Here is an 18,341-nt window from a genome sequence, read left to right as displayed (position 1 = left end):
GGGGGGGGGGGGCAGATTGAGTTTATCAATATAGGAAGTTAGGAACATTTTTAGGTCTGTGAGATCAGGCTCAAATTAACTCAGGACAAACTTGTGACTCTAGAGTCCTTTGTGATCATTATTATTGGGCATTCCCACACAAGAACTCTTCCTTTATAGCCTACAGCTTTACTTACTTCTGGTAGGGCTGACAAAAGTATATGTCTAAAGTTACATTAAAAAAAATTCTTTTTCCTTTTAAATGTACATGTAGAACTGTGCTTAGGCTATACTCTCCTGCCAGGTGTTTAAGACCAAGTTGGTCAAAATTGATCTTTTTCTTATCTACTCTTAAGAATCAGCTAAGGGACTGGGGTTGAGGCTCAGTGGTAGAGCACTTGCCTAGCATGTGTGAGGTACTGGGTTCGATTCTTAGCACCACATATAAGTAAATGAATAAAATAAAGGTCTATAAACATCTAAAAAAATTAAGGAAAAAAAAAAGTCAGCTGAGGACTGGAATTGTAGCTCAGTAGTAAAGTGCCTGGCATGTGTGAGGCTCTCGTTTCAGTTCTCAGCACTGCATATAAATAAAATAAAATAAAGGTTCATACAAAAAAAAAAAAAAGTTAAAAAAAAAAGGAAAGAAGTCAGTTGAGATTCCTCAGAGATCACTCTTGGGGACTTGTGCAAAGTCTCTTGGCTCCTTTAGCTTTTGAGGCAAGGTCTTAACTAAATTGCTCAAATCTGACCTTAAACTTGGGATTCTCATGCGTCAGCCTCCAGAGTGAATAGCCAGCTTTTCCTTCTTTTTCAAAGATGTCATATTCATGGTAAAGAGAGGTTCTTGAGGCTGATCTGAGGGCTCTGTCTATAGCAGCACCTCTCCTTTCTTCAAGTCCTCATTGTTTACCTTACTTAGTATTCTGTGGAATTTTCTTAGATACCTGCTGATTTCAGGTTGGGTTTCATCTCAGGTACACTGAACCTAAAGAATTGAGTGACTTGCCTAAGGTCATGAAGCAGAGTCAGGGTTTGAATTCTCTTCTGTTGGAATTACAGTGTGGGTGTTTACCCAGTACTCTAACTGTTTCTGTGGCCTGACTTTTATTGGCAGAGCTGTTGCATGTAACCTGGCTAATGAGCCTTTGATCCCTAGGGAAGATGCATATTTTGGCCAGCTAATCAGAAGGCAGAGACAGGCTCTCTTGGGCATTTCTTTCTCCCTACTCAGGAAGCCACAGATGATGGCTGACTCTAGGAAGCTCTTGCTCTTGAAAGGAAAGAAATCAGTCAGAAAAGCAGTATGATGGGCTTATTGGAGGAAACCCAGAGGCCTAACTCTTTCCCCTATGGCCAAGGGCTGGAAAGTAGTCCATTTCTAACTAAGTAGCCATGTCTGATCTGTATTGTACTCGTCACTCTTTTTGTGGGAAATTAGATGACTCAGTGACTTTATTTCTGTAAAACCATAAATGATCTCCAGCTTAGTGGTATAAATTCTCAATGGTGGATCCAAATGCCCAGATTTCTCTAAGAGTCCTAGAAAGTGAGAATTGATGTTAAAAATGACCACAAGGCTCCATTGTTAACATTCAGCATGCTTTTTTCTGGAAGAACTGAATACTTTTGCTTAATATTTGTGTTCATTATAGTATTTGAACATTGCTTTTTGAATTACATTTCTTACTGTATGACTATACTTAATTGCGCATTAAGTGTGAATCTCATTTTTAGTCCTGTTCTCTCTGTGGACCTAATGATGAAATTGAAAGAGTGAGACTATGTGGTGTGAAGTCCAATAGACTACCAAGTGGTGTAGGGCTCTGTTTAGAATGTCAGGACTGCTGAATCATTTTGTTACTCTTGGACACTCGTTTAAGTTCTCTGGGCTTCTACTTCCTTATCATGGAAGAAGTGTCTACTCTGGCTGTCTTGTCTTCCTCAGTGAGGATCACACATGAACTCAAGTGCCTGGTAAGTGCAAAGCAGTAGATGTAGTTTTACATACACAGAGCAAAATCTATAAGGAAACATCATCACAAGTATAAAATAAAAATTTGACATTGAAATGGTGACATGAAATACATGTTGGTTTTCATTTGTATTGCAGGAGATGATGAAGAAGAAATGGAGCATCAGGAAGAAGGCAAAGAGCAGCTTTCAGAAACAGAAGGCAGTGGGGATGATGAGCTGGGTGGTGACTCCAGTGAGACTACTCAAAAGGTCAAGGGCCAACCCTGCCCCAAAAGACTTTTTACCTTTAGTCTTGTGAACTCCTATGGAACAGCTGACATAAATTCACTTGCAACTGATGGAAAACTACTCAAACTCAACTGTAAGCACTCTCTCTGACTTTTCAATCTGGGTTTTGGGGACTTAGGATCTATTTGAAAATCTTTGCACTTGACATCCATAGCCTCGGGCCTTCAGTTTTTGTTTGGTTCTGGGAGCAGACACCTGTGTGATCTTTGCTCCATAAGGACAGTTTCAGCAACCACCTCTTCCCCCTTTATGCCTTTATCCTTGGTCCTTAATGACCTCAGAAGGAAATGAGTCTCCCTTACTCCACTGTGCTACAGGACCTTTGCTGTGGATCAGTGGCACTTCTGTGCCCACTCTTGGTTAGCAGCATTTTCCCAAATTAAAACAATGTAGAATGAATGATTAAATAAATACTCATGGGATGTAATCCAGGAGCATGAAACTACTAAGTTACAACCCCAGACCTTTTATTTTTATTTTTTAATTTTTTTTGTGGTATGGGGATTGAACCTGAAAGCACCCAGAAACCACTCCAGACGTGGGAACTCTCACAAGAGATTTTATTAAGTGGACAGGCAGAGTGTCTGCCCGCAGGATGAGAGAGAGAGAGTGAGAGTGAGAGTGAGTGAGAGAGAGATAGAGAAAGAATGGTGGTGGAGCCATTTTTAAGTAGTGGAATTTCGCAGGCTAATAACAGTGGACCAGTGACTGGTGAGGAAGTTTGTGGGCTAACAATCTGAAGCAATAACTAACTAGGAAGTTCTCGGACTAACAATCTGGGTGGTAAAATGGTGTGTGGGGGGAAGAATAATGGCGACAGCAAAATAACAGATCTGATGCCAATAGAACCCAGGTGTGTTCTGCCACTGAACTACATTCTGAGCACTTTTAATTCAATTTTATTTTAAGACATTGTCCTGCTAAGTTACCCAGGCTTGTATTGAATTTGCAATCCACCTTCCTCAGCCTCCTCAGTTGCTGGGATTATAGTTGTGTACTTCCATGCCTGATTGCATATTTCTTTCTCTTTTTTCTTTTTTATTAAAATCTTTTTTATTTTTACAGACTGCATTGTAATTCATTGTGCACAAATGGGGTACAACTTTGCACGTCTGTGGTTGTACACAATATAGATTCACACCATTCATGTACTCATACATATACATAGGGTAATACCGTCTGTTTTATTCTACTATCTTTCTGTCCCCCACCTGGTCCCATCCCATTTTCCTCTACGCCATCCAAAGTTCCTGCATTCTTCTCTTACCCCCCCGCCACCCCCAATCGTTATATATTGTCATGCACTTATCAGAGAAAACATTCGGCCTTTGGTTTTTTGGGCTTGGCCTATTTCACTTGGCATGATATTTTCCAACTTCATCCATTTACCAACAAATGCCATGATTTTATTCTTCTTTATGGCTGGGTAATATACCACAGTTTCTTTATCCATTCATCAATTGAAGGGCATCTAGGTTGGTTCCATAATCTAGCTATTGTGAATTGAGCTGCTATGAACATTGATGTGGCCGCATCACTATAGTATGCTGATTTTAAGTCCTTTGGGTTATAAACTGAGGAGTGGGATAATTGGGTCAAATGATGGGTCCATTCCAAGCTTTCTGAGAAATCTCCATACTGCTTTCCAGAGTGGCTGTACCAATTTGCAACTCCACCAGCAATGTAAGAGTGTGCCTTTTTCCCCACATCCATGCCAACACTTATTATTGCTTGTGTTCTTGATAATAGCCATTCTAATTGGAGTTAGATGAAATCTTAGGGTGATTTTAATTTGCATTTCTCTAATTACTAGGGATGATGAGCACTTTTTCATATATTTGTTGATCACTTGTATATCTTCTTCTGTAAAGTGACTGCCCATTTCCTTAGCCCATTTATTGATTGGGTTCTTTGTATTTTGGGTGTAAAATTTTTTAAGTTCTTTATAAACTTTGGAGATGAGTGCTCTGTCTGAAGTGTGTGTGGAAAAGATTTTCTCCCACTCTGTAGTCTCTCTTTTCACATTATTGATTGCTTCCTGTGCTGAGAAAAAACTTTTTTGTTTGAATCTATCCCATTTACTGATTCTAGCTCTTTATTATATCTTGCGCTATGGGGGTCTTGTTAAGGAAGTCTGGTCCTAAGCCAACATGATGGAGATTCGGGCCTACTTTTTCTTCTATTTGGTGAAGGGTCTCAGTTCTAATTCCCAGATCCTTGATCCATTTTGAGTTGAGTTTTGTATAGGGTGAGAGATAGGGGTTTAGTTTCATTTTACTGCATATGGATTTCCAGTTTTGCCAGCACCATTTGTTGAAAGGCTATCTTTTCGCCATTGTAAGTTTTTGGCACCCTTGTCTAGTATGAGGCTACTGTACATATGTGGGTATGTCTCCGAGTCTTCTATCCTGTACCATTGATCTACCTGTCTATTTTGGTGCCAGTACCATGCTGTTTTTGTTACTGTTGCCCTCTAGTAGAGTTTAAGGTCTGGTATAGTGATACCTCCTGCATCACTCTTCCTACCCAGGATTGCTTTGGCTATTCTGGGTCTTTTGTTCTTCCAGATGAATTTCATGATTGCTTTTTTCTGTCTCTATGAGAAATGTCATAGGGATTTTAAATGGAATTGCATTAAATCTGTATAGTGCCTTTGGAAGTATGGCCATTTTGATAATACTAATCCTGCCTATCCAAGAACATGGGAGATCTTTCCATCTTCTAAGGTCCTCCTCAATTTCTTTCTTCAATGTTTTGTAGTTTTGTTGTGGGGTCCTGGCGGCGGGGAGCAGTCAGTCAGTCTGTGGGTCCCAGAGGCAGGGAGTGGTCGGTCAGGCTGAGGGGTCCTGGAGACGGGGCTCCCTCAGTCCAGCCAGGGGTCCTACAGGTCTTTCCTGTTGTCTCAAAATGGCGGCAGCCACATATAATCAAACCTGTGGGTACTGTGACAGTGGACTTCCAGGCAACAGCAGGCAGCTAGTGATCCACTGGCGGTCTGCAGTTGGTCTGCTGGCTACTGTCAGATGATTGGCAGGTGAACCTCGGGCGGTGGGTGATGGGTAGGTGAAAGGCAGGAGATGGACAGGCAAGAGGCAGGCAAATGGCGGATGATAGGTGACAGTCAGTGAGCAATCTGCACTCAAAAAATAGCTGATATGCTGGCAGACTGCAGGAGATTGCAGTAGACAAATGTGGTAAACAGCAGGGGATTGATAAGCAGCAAAATCTGCCTCACCGAGAAACAGATATCCTCTGCTTGAAACCCAAGTTATGGAGCAACAAGGAACGCAGCCTCCCTCTAGTCCTCCATCTTGGATCTTGAGTCTCCCTTTTTTTTTTTTTTTTTTTTTTTTTTGTGGTGCTGGGGATTGAATCCAGGGCCTTGTGCATGTGAGGCAAGCACTCTACCAACTAAGCTATACCCCCAGCCCTGCATATTTTCTTTTGACCCAGAAAATACTCACAAAATATGATCCTTCTATATAGGATGGTTATGGATCTCATAGCTCTTCATTGTTCGGAGCCCGTAATGGGACTGCTATACAAATGAGAAGAGGTGTCTGCAGTGGATGTGCACTGTGTGTGATGCCTCCATGGGTGGGGAAGGAAGCTGCCAAGGTATCGCCTTTTAGCTTCCTTCATTGGGGAAGAACTTGGTTAACTAGATGTCCTTGAGCTAGCTGAATAGCTTCCTTCTTTTCTTTCATTCTTTTTTATTATATCTCATTTTTTATTTTAATTGTTTTGCAAACTGGGGATTGAACCCAGGGACTCACACATGCTAGGCAAGTACTCTACTACTGCACTACATACTCACCCCGTCCTTTTTATTAAAAAAAAAAAAAATAGCATCATAAAAATATTTTGGGATCTATCTCTAGCTGTCTATGCCTCTGTCGTCTCTGCAGCTTTGTCCTCTTTAGTATAGTGCCTTTCAGATTCTAGCCATCTCCTCAAGCTTCAGTCTTTGTTTCCTCAACTCAGTTTCCCCTACTTCCCCATGTAGTGACCTGGAAACTGTCTGTAGGCAGGAAGCTGGGGACAATATAGGGGTGACTTTATATTCTATCTCTCAGGTTTGCTCTCCTCCCCTACCTAGTATCTTTTCACTGTTGCAAATAGTTGTTTCACAAGTTTTGTCAGATTTTTCTTGTTATTTAAGGTGCAGTGATGAATCTGGTCCCTGCAACTCCATTTTGTGCGCTGTCAGAATTCTGCATACTGTCTTTGGAACTTAGCTGTAACGCTGATGTGCCAGAGGCTTTGAGGGGTTGGGGTTTGGAAGGGCTGACCCAAGTCCAACCTTTATTCTTGAGAGTGGATAATGGTGAATGATCAGTGTTGGTGCTGCCTGAGTGAGCCTCTTCTGTTGCTGGCCATTCTGTAATGAGTAACACTTTGGTCCCCTTTGTAGCTCGATCCACACTGGCCATTGACTGGGACAGTGAAACTCGGAGCCTTTATTATGATGAACAAGAATCTGAGGTAGGTTAATGGTATGTGCTAGTTTATGCCCTGAAAGTGTATTAGCTGTATTCTTACCAGTTGGATAGCAATTTAACAAATTATGTGTTTTTCTCTTTTTGGGTGGTACTAGGGATTGAATTTAGGGGTGCTCTACTACTGAGCTACTTCCCCAGCCCTTTTTGTTTTATTTTTATTTTGAGACAAGGGCTTGTTGAGTTGCCCATGCTGGCCTGTAACTTGTGATCCTCCTTTCTCAGCCTCCTGAGTTGCTAGGATTGCAGGCATTTACCACTGCACCCAGCCAACAAATTGTGTTTAAGACTGAGGATGAAGGTGGGCTCAGTGGCCATGCTATAATCCCAGTGATTTGGGAGGTTGAGGCAGGAGGATCACAAGTTCAAGGTTAGCCTGGGCAACTTAACAAGACCCTGTCACAAAATAAAAATAAGGGCTGGGGAGGTAACTTGGTGGTAGAATGCTCCTAGATTTAATTCCCCATACTGCAGGACAAGAAAGGCGTGGGGTGGGGGCGGGGAGCGACAAGCACCCATCATTTTATCATTTTATGTTCAGAGGCTCCAGAAAGTTTAATATATTCCAGGTAAGCCTCCCATAGGCCTTTGTACCTTGATCCTGTTTCCTCAGCGGAACTTAGCACTTTTTTCTTGCAGGCCTATGACAAGCACATGAGTATGTTGCAGCCTCAGAAGAAGAAGAAGACTGCAGTGGCCCTAAGAGACTGCATCGAACTCTTTACCACCATGGAGACCCTTGGGGAGCATGACCCCTGGTATGCACACCTCACTTTCAGGGCAGGGCCATCTCTGTCCTCCAGAATCTGAGATCTACTAGTATCTGTACACAAAATCATCTTTACCTGGACATGCCATATTTTCACATGGCCAGTCCTACAACATAGCCCTTCTGCGTCGGTTGTGTCTTCCAGACTAAGAAAGCCATTGGCCTGTTTTGGAGGGCAAATCCCTGCCCAAAACCTGTTCTTAAGGATAGCGGCCATTGTGACATTACAGCTGTGTCCCCAGCATGAGTACCCAGGTAGCAATGGCTCCCCTCATCCCTGCTAAGCAGAGAGTTCTCTTTTCTCTTCAGGTACTGTCCCAACTGTAAGAAGCACCAACAGGCCACAAAGAAATTTGACCTGTGGTCCCTGCCCAAGATCCTGGTGGTCCATCTCAAACGTTTCTCCTACAACAGATACTGGAGGGATAAGCTTGACACCATTGTGGAATTCCCAGTCAGGTGGGTCCCTATGACTGAAGTGTTAGGAAAAATTTAGGAACAGGCAGGAAATATGGACATTTATTTGTTGAGAAGTTTGTCACCAATGACTTTCCTGAATTAGGATGCATGTTATTGGCCTTTGGGAGGTAGACTTTGGCTGTTTTAAGTGCTCTCCTCTTCAGCCTCCCATGGGCAGGGAAAAGTCTCCAGTAGAATCCCTTCCGTAGACTCAGGGTGCTGATTTCCTCTGCCACTCTTGGTCCCCCTCTTGAATCCTTGATGCCATCTATCTGGCCTTTCCCAGTCCATCATTGGTCCCAAGAGGCTGACCTTAGCAAGGGGCAACACAGCACAGTGGTGCCTCTATTAACAGGGGCAAGGCAGCCAGAGGACAGTCTGCAGGGAGAATTGGATGGTTATTGGGGCTGCAGGTAGGCTGCAGACCTGCCACAGTTCTGTTTCTGATGTCGCAACTGGGACTAGCTATTTTCTCAGGCCCCAGGGTATTGACTGTAACTGAGACAGGAAAGCAAGCCAGCCAGATAGTTTAAAATGCTTTCTGAAGGGAACAGGTAGATCCTTGAGATACAATGTCCATCTAGTGGTGGGTAATGAGTATTTAGTGAGAATCTAGTGGTGGGTAATGAGTATTTGTTGTAAAATTCTTATCTTTGAAAATTTCAGAATGAAATGTTTTAATTCCAGGCGAGGTAGCATGTGCCTGTAGTTCTATCTTCTCAGGAGGCTGAAGTGGGAGAATTATTTGAGCCTAAGAGTTAGACCATCGTGGGCAACATAGCAAGACCCTGTCTGAAAAATAGAATGAGATGTTATACAAAAAAAGCTTTCCGAGGATTGTTTTGGGTATTTGGTTTAATTGATTATGACATCAATTGTAATTCTGTTATGAATAGCCACTTCTACCTAGTTGCTGAAGTCCTCTGTCTCTAGGCCCTTGCCTTCCATTAATCTGGTGTCAGTTACCTAGGAGTCTTCTCCCAATTTCTGGCCTGAATATGTCAGTGGTTGGAGCATAGAGTCCAGAGCCCCTCTGCCATGGTCTGTTCATTTGTTTATTCTCAAGTAGCTTTTTGAGTGCCTGTGTTCTGACCACTAGATGAAAGGGGTTGCTGGGCTACTCTAACTTCTTTCTCTGAGTTTAACATATTTAAGAACTATTCTTGTATTTGTGCTCAGAGCTCTGAACATGTCTGAGTTTGTCTGTGACTTGTCAGCAAGGCCTTACGTGTATGATCTCATCGCTGTGTCTAATCACTATGGAGCCATGGGGGTTGGCCACTGTAAGTATTGATATCTGCTTCCTCTGAGGTATTGACTTGTGCAGTTCCACAAGCTTCAGACTACATTCTTTTTCAATACAACTGACCCACCTTGCTTTTGTTTTTTGTTTTAAAAGTCATTGTTAGATTTTCACATTCTTTAATTCAGTAACTCTACTTCTAGGAATCTATCCCAAGGAACTGATTTGACATTGGAGAAAAACTTTATGCCGAAAGATATTCATCTGTTTATAACAGTAAAAAGTTAATAGCAGCCTTGTTTGGCACTGTTGTCCATCTACTTGATCAAGGAGCTCATAGCCATTTCAAAATAAAATTAATAACATGGGGAAGTGGCCCATGTAAATGAAAACTGCTACATAAAATTGTATCATTACAGAAAGTGGAATCACAACTGTGAAGTTAAAAAGCAAAGACAGTGTGATTTGGGGCAGAGACTGAAAGAAGAGACACTGAAATGTTATTTTTTCCTCCTTTTTCTCTTTGCTTTACTGTTTTCAAAATTTCTATAATGGGCTGGAGTTGTGGCTCAGTGGTAGTGTGCCAGCCTAGCATCATGAGGCCCTGGGTTCGATACTCAGCACCACATAAAAATAAAATGAAGGTATTGTGTCCACCTATAACTAAAAAATATTTTTTAAAATTACTATCACATAAAAAAAATTACTATAACAGATTTACTTGTAATGAAATTTATTATGTTTTGATACTTATTTATTGAAGTCAAAGTGAAGAGTTGGGTTTCCTTTATATTTCTACCTACTACATGTGCATTGAGCCTGCTGCCACCACACCCAATAGTAGGTCCCCAAGACATGACAAGAGTCAGTTCCATTTATACTTATAATAGATTATAGAACTGCCCTGATCTCTAATTTTGTCCCTGCACTAATAAGGAGTAGAAACTGGTCTGCTCTCTTAGTAGTAGTAGTAGTAGTAGTAGTACTGGAGGTTGAACCGAGGAACACTTTACCCACAGAGTTTTTTTGTTTTGTTTTTTTTTTGCAGTGCTGGGGATTGAACCCAGGGCCTTGTGCTTGCAAGGCAAGCACCCTACCAACTGAGCTATATCCCCAGCCCAGCCCACTGAGTTATATCCCCTGTCCTTTTTGTTCTGTTTTGAGGTAGGGTCTTGCTAAGTTGCTGAGGCTGGCCTGAAACTTGGAATCTTCCTGCCTTAGCCTCCTCAATAGCTGGAGTTATAGGCATGTGCCACTGCTCCTAGCCTGGCCCTCCATTCTTAACCGTGTCACCTTCTAGCTTCAAGTGGCTGCTCAGTCTCCAGCCCTCATGTTTGCATTCTATGCCATCAGAAGCGGGAGTGGGGAGGCAGACATCCCAGCGCCCCTATCAACTCCTCTACGTATATTTCATCAAGTATAGTGGTCATACAGCTACACATAGTATAGGAGAGACTGGGAAATTTTTTTTTTTTTTTTTTTTTTTTTTTTTTGGTGGTGCTGGGGATTGAACCCAGGGTCTTGTGCTTGGAAGGCAAGCACTCTACCAACTGAGCTATATCCCTAGCGGAAAATTAAAATTTGCATGTTTGAAAATCAGACCCTGTTAGTAATTTTTGATTACATTATATCTTATATTCTACAGCTTGCTGTTTTCCCCCCCAAATTAATTTTGGTATCTACTTATGTTTAACTGCTATTAAAACACACACATACACACACACACAAACACACACAAACTGTAAACTATTTTTAATTTCAAGGCTATTTATTTATCTTTATTTAGTGCAAACCCAGTAAACTAGCCAGGTGACTCTTTAGTATTTTGTTTATTACTTGACAGACACTGCATATGCAAAAAACAAACTAAACAGGAAATGGTATTACTTTGATGATAGCAACGTGTCCCTGGCCTCTGAGGATCAGATAGTGGTGAGTATGCTGCCCTGATTGCATCTTTCTCTTTCCTTAATGGATTAAAGCTGAAGAGGGTAGCTCTCAGGCTAGTCACCCTGATGTGACAGGGGGAGCTGGGTGTTGTAGAGTTGATCTGCCCTTTCTTAAGGATCCTTCCTAAAGGAGAAGCTCAGCTTTTACTCAAGCTCTACGCCACAGGTTCCCCACTTTCCCCACTGCCCTGGCAGGAGCCAGCCTCTGGTGATAGGCCCTTCTTAGTCACTCACCTCTGTGTAGATATACAGAACAAGATGGCAGATTCCTGAGTGTTAAATAGTGAGAAAAAAGCCGGGACAATGGGTGATTTTACCAACCAGGGATGGATTCTCCCCTCTTGTTTTTCAGACAAAAGCTGCTTATGTGCTGTTCTACCAGCGTCGGGATGATGAGTGTTATAAGGCACCTTCACTCACCAGTTTTCCTGGTTCCTCTGATGGAGGGACCAGGCCAAGCAGCTCACAGCAAGGTTTGGGGGATGATGAGGCTTGCAGCATGGATACCAACTGATGCTGACTCTGCGACCCTGCCTCCCCACAGCACCCGTCATCCCCCAGGAACGTCTTTGGCACTTGGAAAACTGCTTGTGTTCATTTAAAAAAAAAAAACCAAAAAACAACAGCAGCAACAACAACAACAAAAAAAAACAAAACAGATGAAGATATTCCCTTCTTTTTTGGACAGAAGACAAAAAAACAACAACAATAACAAAAAAAAAACCCCTGTTTGCTCAGAAGGGTTGTCAAGAGGCTGAATTATTTTTCTTTTTAAATAGGTGGTGAGATAAAGCCTGTGGAGCTAAAAAGTGGGTGGGTGGGTGGGTGGGTGTGCACAATGGAGTATGTCTGATGGATTCCAAAGGATGGAGAGGAACACACTGTAATTGAGTATGTTGCAGCCATGAAGACCCACTTACAGGACTGTTTGAGCTCCTGGATTTCTGGTTCTGGTACCCATACTGGTCACCCCAGTAGTCTGGCCACAGTAAACCAAGCCTCAAGTAAACTTGTTGTCCCCTTTTCCTTTGCTGTTCGCTGAGATGGGTTTATAATGTTCTAAAAATTAACACTGAAGCCTATTTGTTTCTCCTTTGAGTCGTCTTGGAATTTCCAGCTTTCCTTCTGATAAGCAAATCAAAATACTTGGTATTGAGGTTTCTCAACCTCCTGTGGAACCTAGTAGTTATGTCCCCCACTATCCTTGATGAATTGAGACAGATCCTGTGTGGGAAAAAGAAGTCCATTCACAAAACTGCAGAGTACAGTATCTAGTTGTTTGTCTATGTTAACTTGAGAACAGAACCTTTGTGGGAGTTTAAGTCTAGAAAAGGGCTTTCTTCATGCACTTTTGAGTAATATTTGTTGGTAATAGGCTTTTCCAGACTTGTTTTCTCCCCGACCCTGCCGGAAACCCCACAACCGGCCCCTTGCTCCCCATTCTCGTGCCCCAAATATCTTGCCTCCCTCTGTGTACCAGGCCTTTGCTGCCCCTCCCGGCCACATGGGTTTAAAGAACACGGTGGTCCGGGCTTTTTGTCTGACCTTTAACCTAATCCGCGGGGGTTGGGACTGCCGGCCTCGGGCACGCGCGGCCTGCGCGCGCAGTGACCGTTGAGGGCTGTGGTATCATCACGCTGCTAGGTGAGGTGGGTGAGGATAGGGCTGGGCCTCTGAGTCCCACGGCTGGTTGGAGCAGGGGCAGGCAGCCGGGTGGGCTGTGGTGGGACAGGGTGATGAGATGGGGCAGAGGTGTGGGAGACTGGGGAAGGTGGGGCAGGGAATGGGGGTGGGGGTGCCTGAGGGCCCCTCACAAGAACCTTGGCAGGAGGGAGGTGGAGCTGGTGCGGGTCTTCCCGCTGGGTCCTGTAGCATGGGCTAACCACTAGGAAGATGTGGCAAGTGCCTCTCTCAGTCTGGTTGGCAGCCTCATCTGTACCCTCATTCTCATGTTACTCTTTGCATTTCCAATGTATTACATAATAAAGGCATGGTCCCTTTTAGGGGAAATGTCCGAAAAACTAAGAAGATGCAGAAAGGAGCTGACTGCAGCCATTGACCGGGCCTTTGAAGGAGTCAGTTATTCCCAGGAGTGCACAGGCCAGCAGAGGCTAGAGCCAGGTGCCACATCGCTTCCCTTCTCCCTACCCATGCACAGGGTTCTCTGTAGAAGACACCCTCTGGCAGCCTGCTCCTCTACTGCCCTGTTTGCTGCTGCCCCTTGTGCTTCTGATAATGAGAACCCTGCCTTTGTACCATACCATGTCCCAGTTAATGCAAAACCGCACGCTTTATGCCCCAAAAGAAAACCTCTGACCAGCAAGGAAAATGTATTGATGCACTCCTCCATTTTGGCACCTGAAAGACAGTTTTGGAGACCTGCAGGAGATGGGGAAAACTGGAGAAAAGAAAGTTTAAGGTGATTCTAATTTGACAGTTTAATAACTACAATTAAGAAGATTCTTGTTTCTGAAAAAAATTGTTGAAAATCCCATAGTCATGTCAGTGTTCTTGCCTTCTCTTCAGATCTCTAGGACCATTTGGGAAGTTAACAAATATTCTCTAAAATTTACCCAGAAAACAAGTTACCTGTGTATGTGTTTGGGTTGAGGGCCTGGTTGTCAATCCTAGATGTCAAACTAGCCATGGAAACCACTTTCTAGTTCTCAAAGGAGTAATGAATACTAAATAACAATTTTTAAAAATAACCTCATTTTTTTATGCTGCAGAAACAAAAATCTTAAATCCATCTTAACTTGTATTTGAATTTGGTATACTAGAAACTTTGATACCTTCCTTTGCCCACATTGGGGAAAGGCTGAATCAAAGGCTGGACCCTACTAAGTCCTACTTTCTGTTATTGTCCTTGTTCCCCTCCCCTGCCTGCCCTGAAGTCTTTTGAACACCAGGTTAAGTCTTGCCTAGATCTCTCAAGTGGCTTCAAACTGCCTGGTCCTGAGCACCTTGACTTTGAGTACAGTTAACCACATATGGGATGCAACTTCAGAGTCCTTCCATCTTGTTGGGGGCAGTAGCACAAACTTGTAATCCCAGCAAGTTGAGAGGCTGAGGCAGGAAGATTGTAAAAGTTCAAGGCCAACCTGGTCAATTTAGCAAGGAACTCTCAAAAAATACAAAAGACTGGCAATGTTGCTTAGTGGTAGCGCCCCCCTGGGTTCAGTCCTCAGTACTGAAGTGGGGAATAAAAAAGTCCAGGCATTTGGGTTGCCCAAAGGAATAAAGGTTAAACTCCACAGGTATTTATATTGATATACATAAGCATTAATGCAGCATGTGATGTTTGTGAATCATTCAGATAATGCTATTAATTTCTTCACTGATTAACAGTCTGATTATTCTGTAATCACAGTATAAATGACAATGTAAAATCACCAGTAATCTTTTCGATTTATCAAACACTTTCCCCTCCAATATTTTCTTGAAAGAGAATCTAATTCCCCACCTTTTTTCCCCTTTCTGGGGTTGCAGGAAAGATATGGAGAGAGATTTGAAAGTTGACTCAAACATGCCACTCAACAATTCTGGTCAAGAAGTCACAAAGGATCTGCTGGATATGATTGGTAAGTATAGGTCCTTTATGCAGGCCGAGTCTCCATGTCTTAGATGGGGACGGGTAGGAAAAAACTCTTATTATTCATATTTGGTGGGTTTGTTTTGTTTACAACAGACTCTGCATAGAGCAACACATTAGTCAATTCCTGTCCCTGCCTTCACAGAACTGATAACCTAATGAGGTCACATATCAATCAGGTCATTTCATAAATGTCTTAATTATAGTGGGCCCCTGAAGGCAAAGAAGGTCCTTGAGCTTAGATCTGAAGTAAACAGGACATAGGCAAAGAGGAGGAAAGAGTAGTCTAGCTGAATAAAAGTAGAAGAAGCCAAAAGCTCTTCTGTACTTCCCCTCACCCAGAGATAGCCACTGTTAACATAGTATACAGTTTGTCAGACATGCTTTCTAACAAATCTGTACAGCGTGTGCATGAACTATGTGTCTTTTTGGAGGGGTGGGGGACTGGGGATTGAACCTAGGAGTGCTTTACCACTGGACTATGTCCCCAGTCCTTTATTTTTTTATTTTGCGACAGAGTCTCTCTACGTTGCCAAGGGTCTCACTAAATTTCTGAGACTGATCTTGACCTTGCCATTCTCCTGCCTCAAACCTCCTGAGTTGCTGGGATTATATAGTTAAGGGATGCATAGTTTTGAGTGCTTTGGCTTTATAGGGTCTCCAGGTTACGAAGAATGGGAGGGAAGCCTGGTGAAGGGTGGTACTCACCTTAGGCCACAAAACCTCTGCCAGCCTGTGACTCAGTGAACTGAGTCTCCTCCAGTAGCACCAGGAGATAAAACTGAAGTCATCACTGCCTCTACCCACCATCTCCTTGACCCTCACCAGCAGCAGACAGCATTTTGATTCCCCCGAAGACCCTTTTTGTTTCACACCATGTCTTGTTATCCCTTCGTATTAGGGAGTTCCCTGAGATCCAAGACAAGTATGTGCGTTTTTGTGTCTTCCCCACTTATAACTTACTTAGAAACGGGCAGATAGTTGGGGATGGATAAACATGTGTGCCTCAAAAGAGCACACCGAGCCCACTTTACTTTGGCATTCACTCTGGCAACCTGTCTGCCCTGGGGTGCGAATGCCCAGCTCTACCCAATCTCTCACAGTCATGGTTTTTAACTAGTGCGTGAAATGTCTTTAGAAACCTCTCCTTAGATTTGTAAGTTGAATGTTCTTATCTTTAAGACCATACAAGCATCCGAACTATTGAAGAATTGGCTGGAAAACTAGAATTTGAAAATGAATTGAACCGTGTGTGTGGTCGCTGCCAAGATTCACCCTTCAAGGAGGAAGCCTGGGCCCTACTTGTGGACGAGAGCCCTCAGAAGTCCTCAGATGCAGACCCTAGCAGCCTCAAGCAGGCTTTTGATGATCAGAATATTGTTGAGACGGTTCTGGATTTGGAAGAGGACTACAACTTGATGACGTCTTTTAAATACCAAATTGAGTAAGGAGAGTTGCTTTTAGCTTGGATTCTTTACAGTAGAGGCTGCCATCAGGTAGCCTATGCAGAAGCAGCCACAACAGGAGCTGCATTTTCAGAGGGCTGGCAGAAGATGAATTCTTTAGTTGTGTCCCTGAGAACCCAGTTTTTGTATCCTGTTGCTTTGGGATATTTCATACTGTTGATATTTTTTTTAACTTGTTTTGGAAGTGTTTAATTAATGTTCACTATACCCAGTGCTGAAGGTAGGTATGGGTTGTGTCTCTGCTGTATCTCTTGGTATTCTTTTCCTTGGGCCCTTGAAAAAGTGTGGGAGCTACAACCAGGATGGGCTTTGTGCACCCCCTGGGACCAGCCCACCCCTAGGCCCGCTTAGCCTATGCAGAAAAATCAGCATAAAGCTAGACCTTAGCCTGGGCCCTCTGATCCCCTTATATACTTTGCTCCCCTTGCACACACAGGAAACATCCTGTTTCCTGCATGTGCCCCATGCCCTTTTCATGTCCCAAACTACCTGCCCAGTTCAGAGAGTAGCCTCTGTAGAGGTTTCCTTTTTTGAATCAGAGTTGCTGGCAGATCTTCTAACAGGACATTCCCATTAGGCCTCCTTACCATGCACAGATACCTTGGCCCCAGCTGAGGAGAGAAGATACAGGCTCTGTACCTACATCTCATCCATCCCACAGCAGGTCTGGCTACCATGGTTGGTTCCCATGGTAGTGACCCTGCTGGGCCAAGACAGGGCAGTGAATGAAGGAGGGGCCAGGCCTGAGATCAGTAACAGCAAAAGCATAGCAGGGCTGACTCCAACCCTACCCCTAGAAAAAAAGGACATCACCAGCAACTATTTGCACAAATATTTCAAAACCATGATGTCTTCTCAGGAAAACCAACTATTGGGCAAGTTTTCATATTTCCCAGAAACTTGAGTCTCAGGGTCTTGCCTACCTTCTGAGATAATAAGGGAAGATGGAACTAGAGGCTGGCACTGGGTGGTTATTAGAACCAAAACCTGAACAAATCAGAACTGGGGGAAAGGCCAGTGACTGAGTAACTGTCCAGTAGGCCAGCAGCCCTGGAAATAGGTCCAGTTTGAGACTACAGTCACATACTTTCACCGCAACTCTGGTGAGTCCTCTGGGCTTGAAGGCAGCGATCACAGACCCACTACCCATTCCTAAGAAAAGTTCAGCCTAGCACCTGACTGTGCCCCCAAAACTATGGTGCAGCTGGTCCCTGGCTACTTTTTTGTTTTGGCCTTCCTGGTGGGTGTTCATTTGTTCCCACCCAGTATGGCCACTGGCACTGCCCTACTTAGGGCAGGAGGAGAGGACAAGGCTAACCAGAGGCTCTTCCCTACCTGCCATTCAGTGCCTACAGAAGGCAGCACCCTCAATAAGCATGCACAGCCTATGGAGTTGGAGGTCAGGTTCTTAGTGCTCACAGCATCCTTGGCTGTCCTTGTTCAGGTGAAGAATGAATGATTTGAATCAAAGGTGTTAGGTCATTTGATGTCATATCTCAAACTAGCACATTTCTAATACTATGTATAGATATGAACACTCTCAGAGGAGGTGACGCTTAATTCCCACTCTCACATTCTAACTCCACCATTACCCCTTGTGGTTGAGCTGGGCTTAGTAACTTTTCCCCAATAACTAAAGGAAAGAAAAATCATAAACTTAACAGTGGGAAAACTGCAGGCGCTACCTTAACCAAGTGATTTAAGTTAACATCAGGGCTGGGATTGTGGCTCTGTGGTAGAGTGCTTGCCTAGTATGGGTTCAGTTCTCAGCACCACATACAAATTAAAAAGTTCACCAATGGCTAAAAAAAAATGTTAACATCAGTGGTGTTATGTGGATGTCACACATAACCCAACAGGATGCAGAGAGTGCTTCACCTCATGGTATTCTTACCAAAACCCATATCCCTACCCAGTGTGTAACCATGAGACAAATGTCAGATAAAACAAAATTGAAGGACATGCTAAGGGATCCCTGGCCAGAACTCAAAACTGTCAAGGTCATGGAAAACAGGGACTCAAAAACTCACAGATCAGTAGGGATTAAAGAGATACAATGACTAAACAAAATGTACAACTGGACGGCATCTAGAACAGAAAGAGAACTTTAATAGAAAACA

General features: G+C 43.3%; 2 protein-coding genes across 4 annotated transcripts in view; both read left to right on the top strand.

Annotated features, from left to right (window-relative positions):
• Positions 1-11,786, top strand: part of USP4 (ubiquitin specific peptidase 4) — a 49,793-nt gene extending 38,007 nt beyond the window's left edge. For 2 of the 3 annotated variants that reach the window (XM_079155475.1, XM_079155474.1), the window contains 7 exons: positions 2,093-2,317; positions 6,659-6,729; positions 7,383-7,501; positions 7,822-7,971; positions 9,151-9,254; positions 11,058-11,146; positions 11,516-11,786. In XM_079155475.1, coding sequence (XP_079011601.1) covers positions 2,093-2,317; positions 6,659-6,729; positions 7,383-7,501; positions 7,822-7,971; positions 9,151-9,254; positions 11,058-11,146; positions 11,516-11,677 — 920 coding nt within the window. In that variant the 3' untranslated portion in view covers positions 11,678-11,786. The remainder of the gene's footprint in view (positions 1-2,092; positions 2,318-6,658; positions 6,730-7,382; positions 7,502-7,821; positions 7,972-9,150; positions 9,255-11,057; positions 11,147-11,515) is intronic. The other variant, XM_079155476.1, reaches the window with a different exon arrangement.
• A 316-nt stretch (positions 11,787-12,102) lies between these two features.
• LOC306670725 (uncharacterized protein C3orf62) lies at positions 12,103-18,034 on the top strand. Its single transcript, XM_079155661.1, has 3 exons — positions 12,103-13,582; positions 14,653-14,744; positions 15,938-18,034. The coding sequence occupies exons 1-3, from the start codon at positions 13,113-13,115 to the stop codon at positions 16,201-16,203; spliced, it is 828 nt and encodes a 275-aa protein (XP_079011787.1). The 5' UTR covers positions 12,103-13,112; the 3' UTR covers positions 16,204-18,034.
• The last annotated feature ends 307 nt before the right edge of the window (positions 18,035-18,341 follow it).

This window comes from Sciurus vulgaris (genome assembly GCF_902686455.1).
Source record: "Sciurus vulgaris genome assembly, chromosome: 10".
NCBI lineage: Eukaryota > Metazoa > Chordata > Mammalia > Rodentia > Sciuridae > Sciurus > Sciurus vulgaris.
The sequence above is the reverse complement of the archived record's forward strand: the minus strand, read 5'-3'. Positions and strand labels throughout refer to the sequence as shown.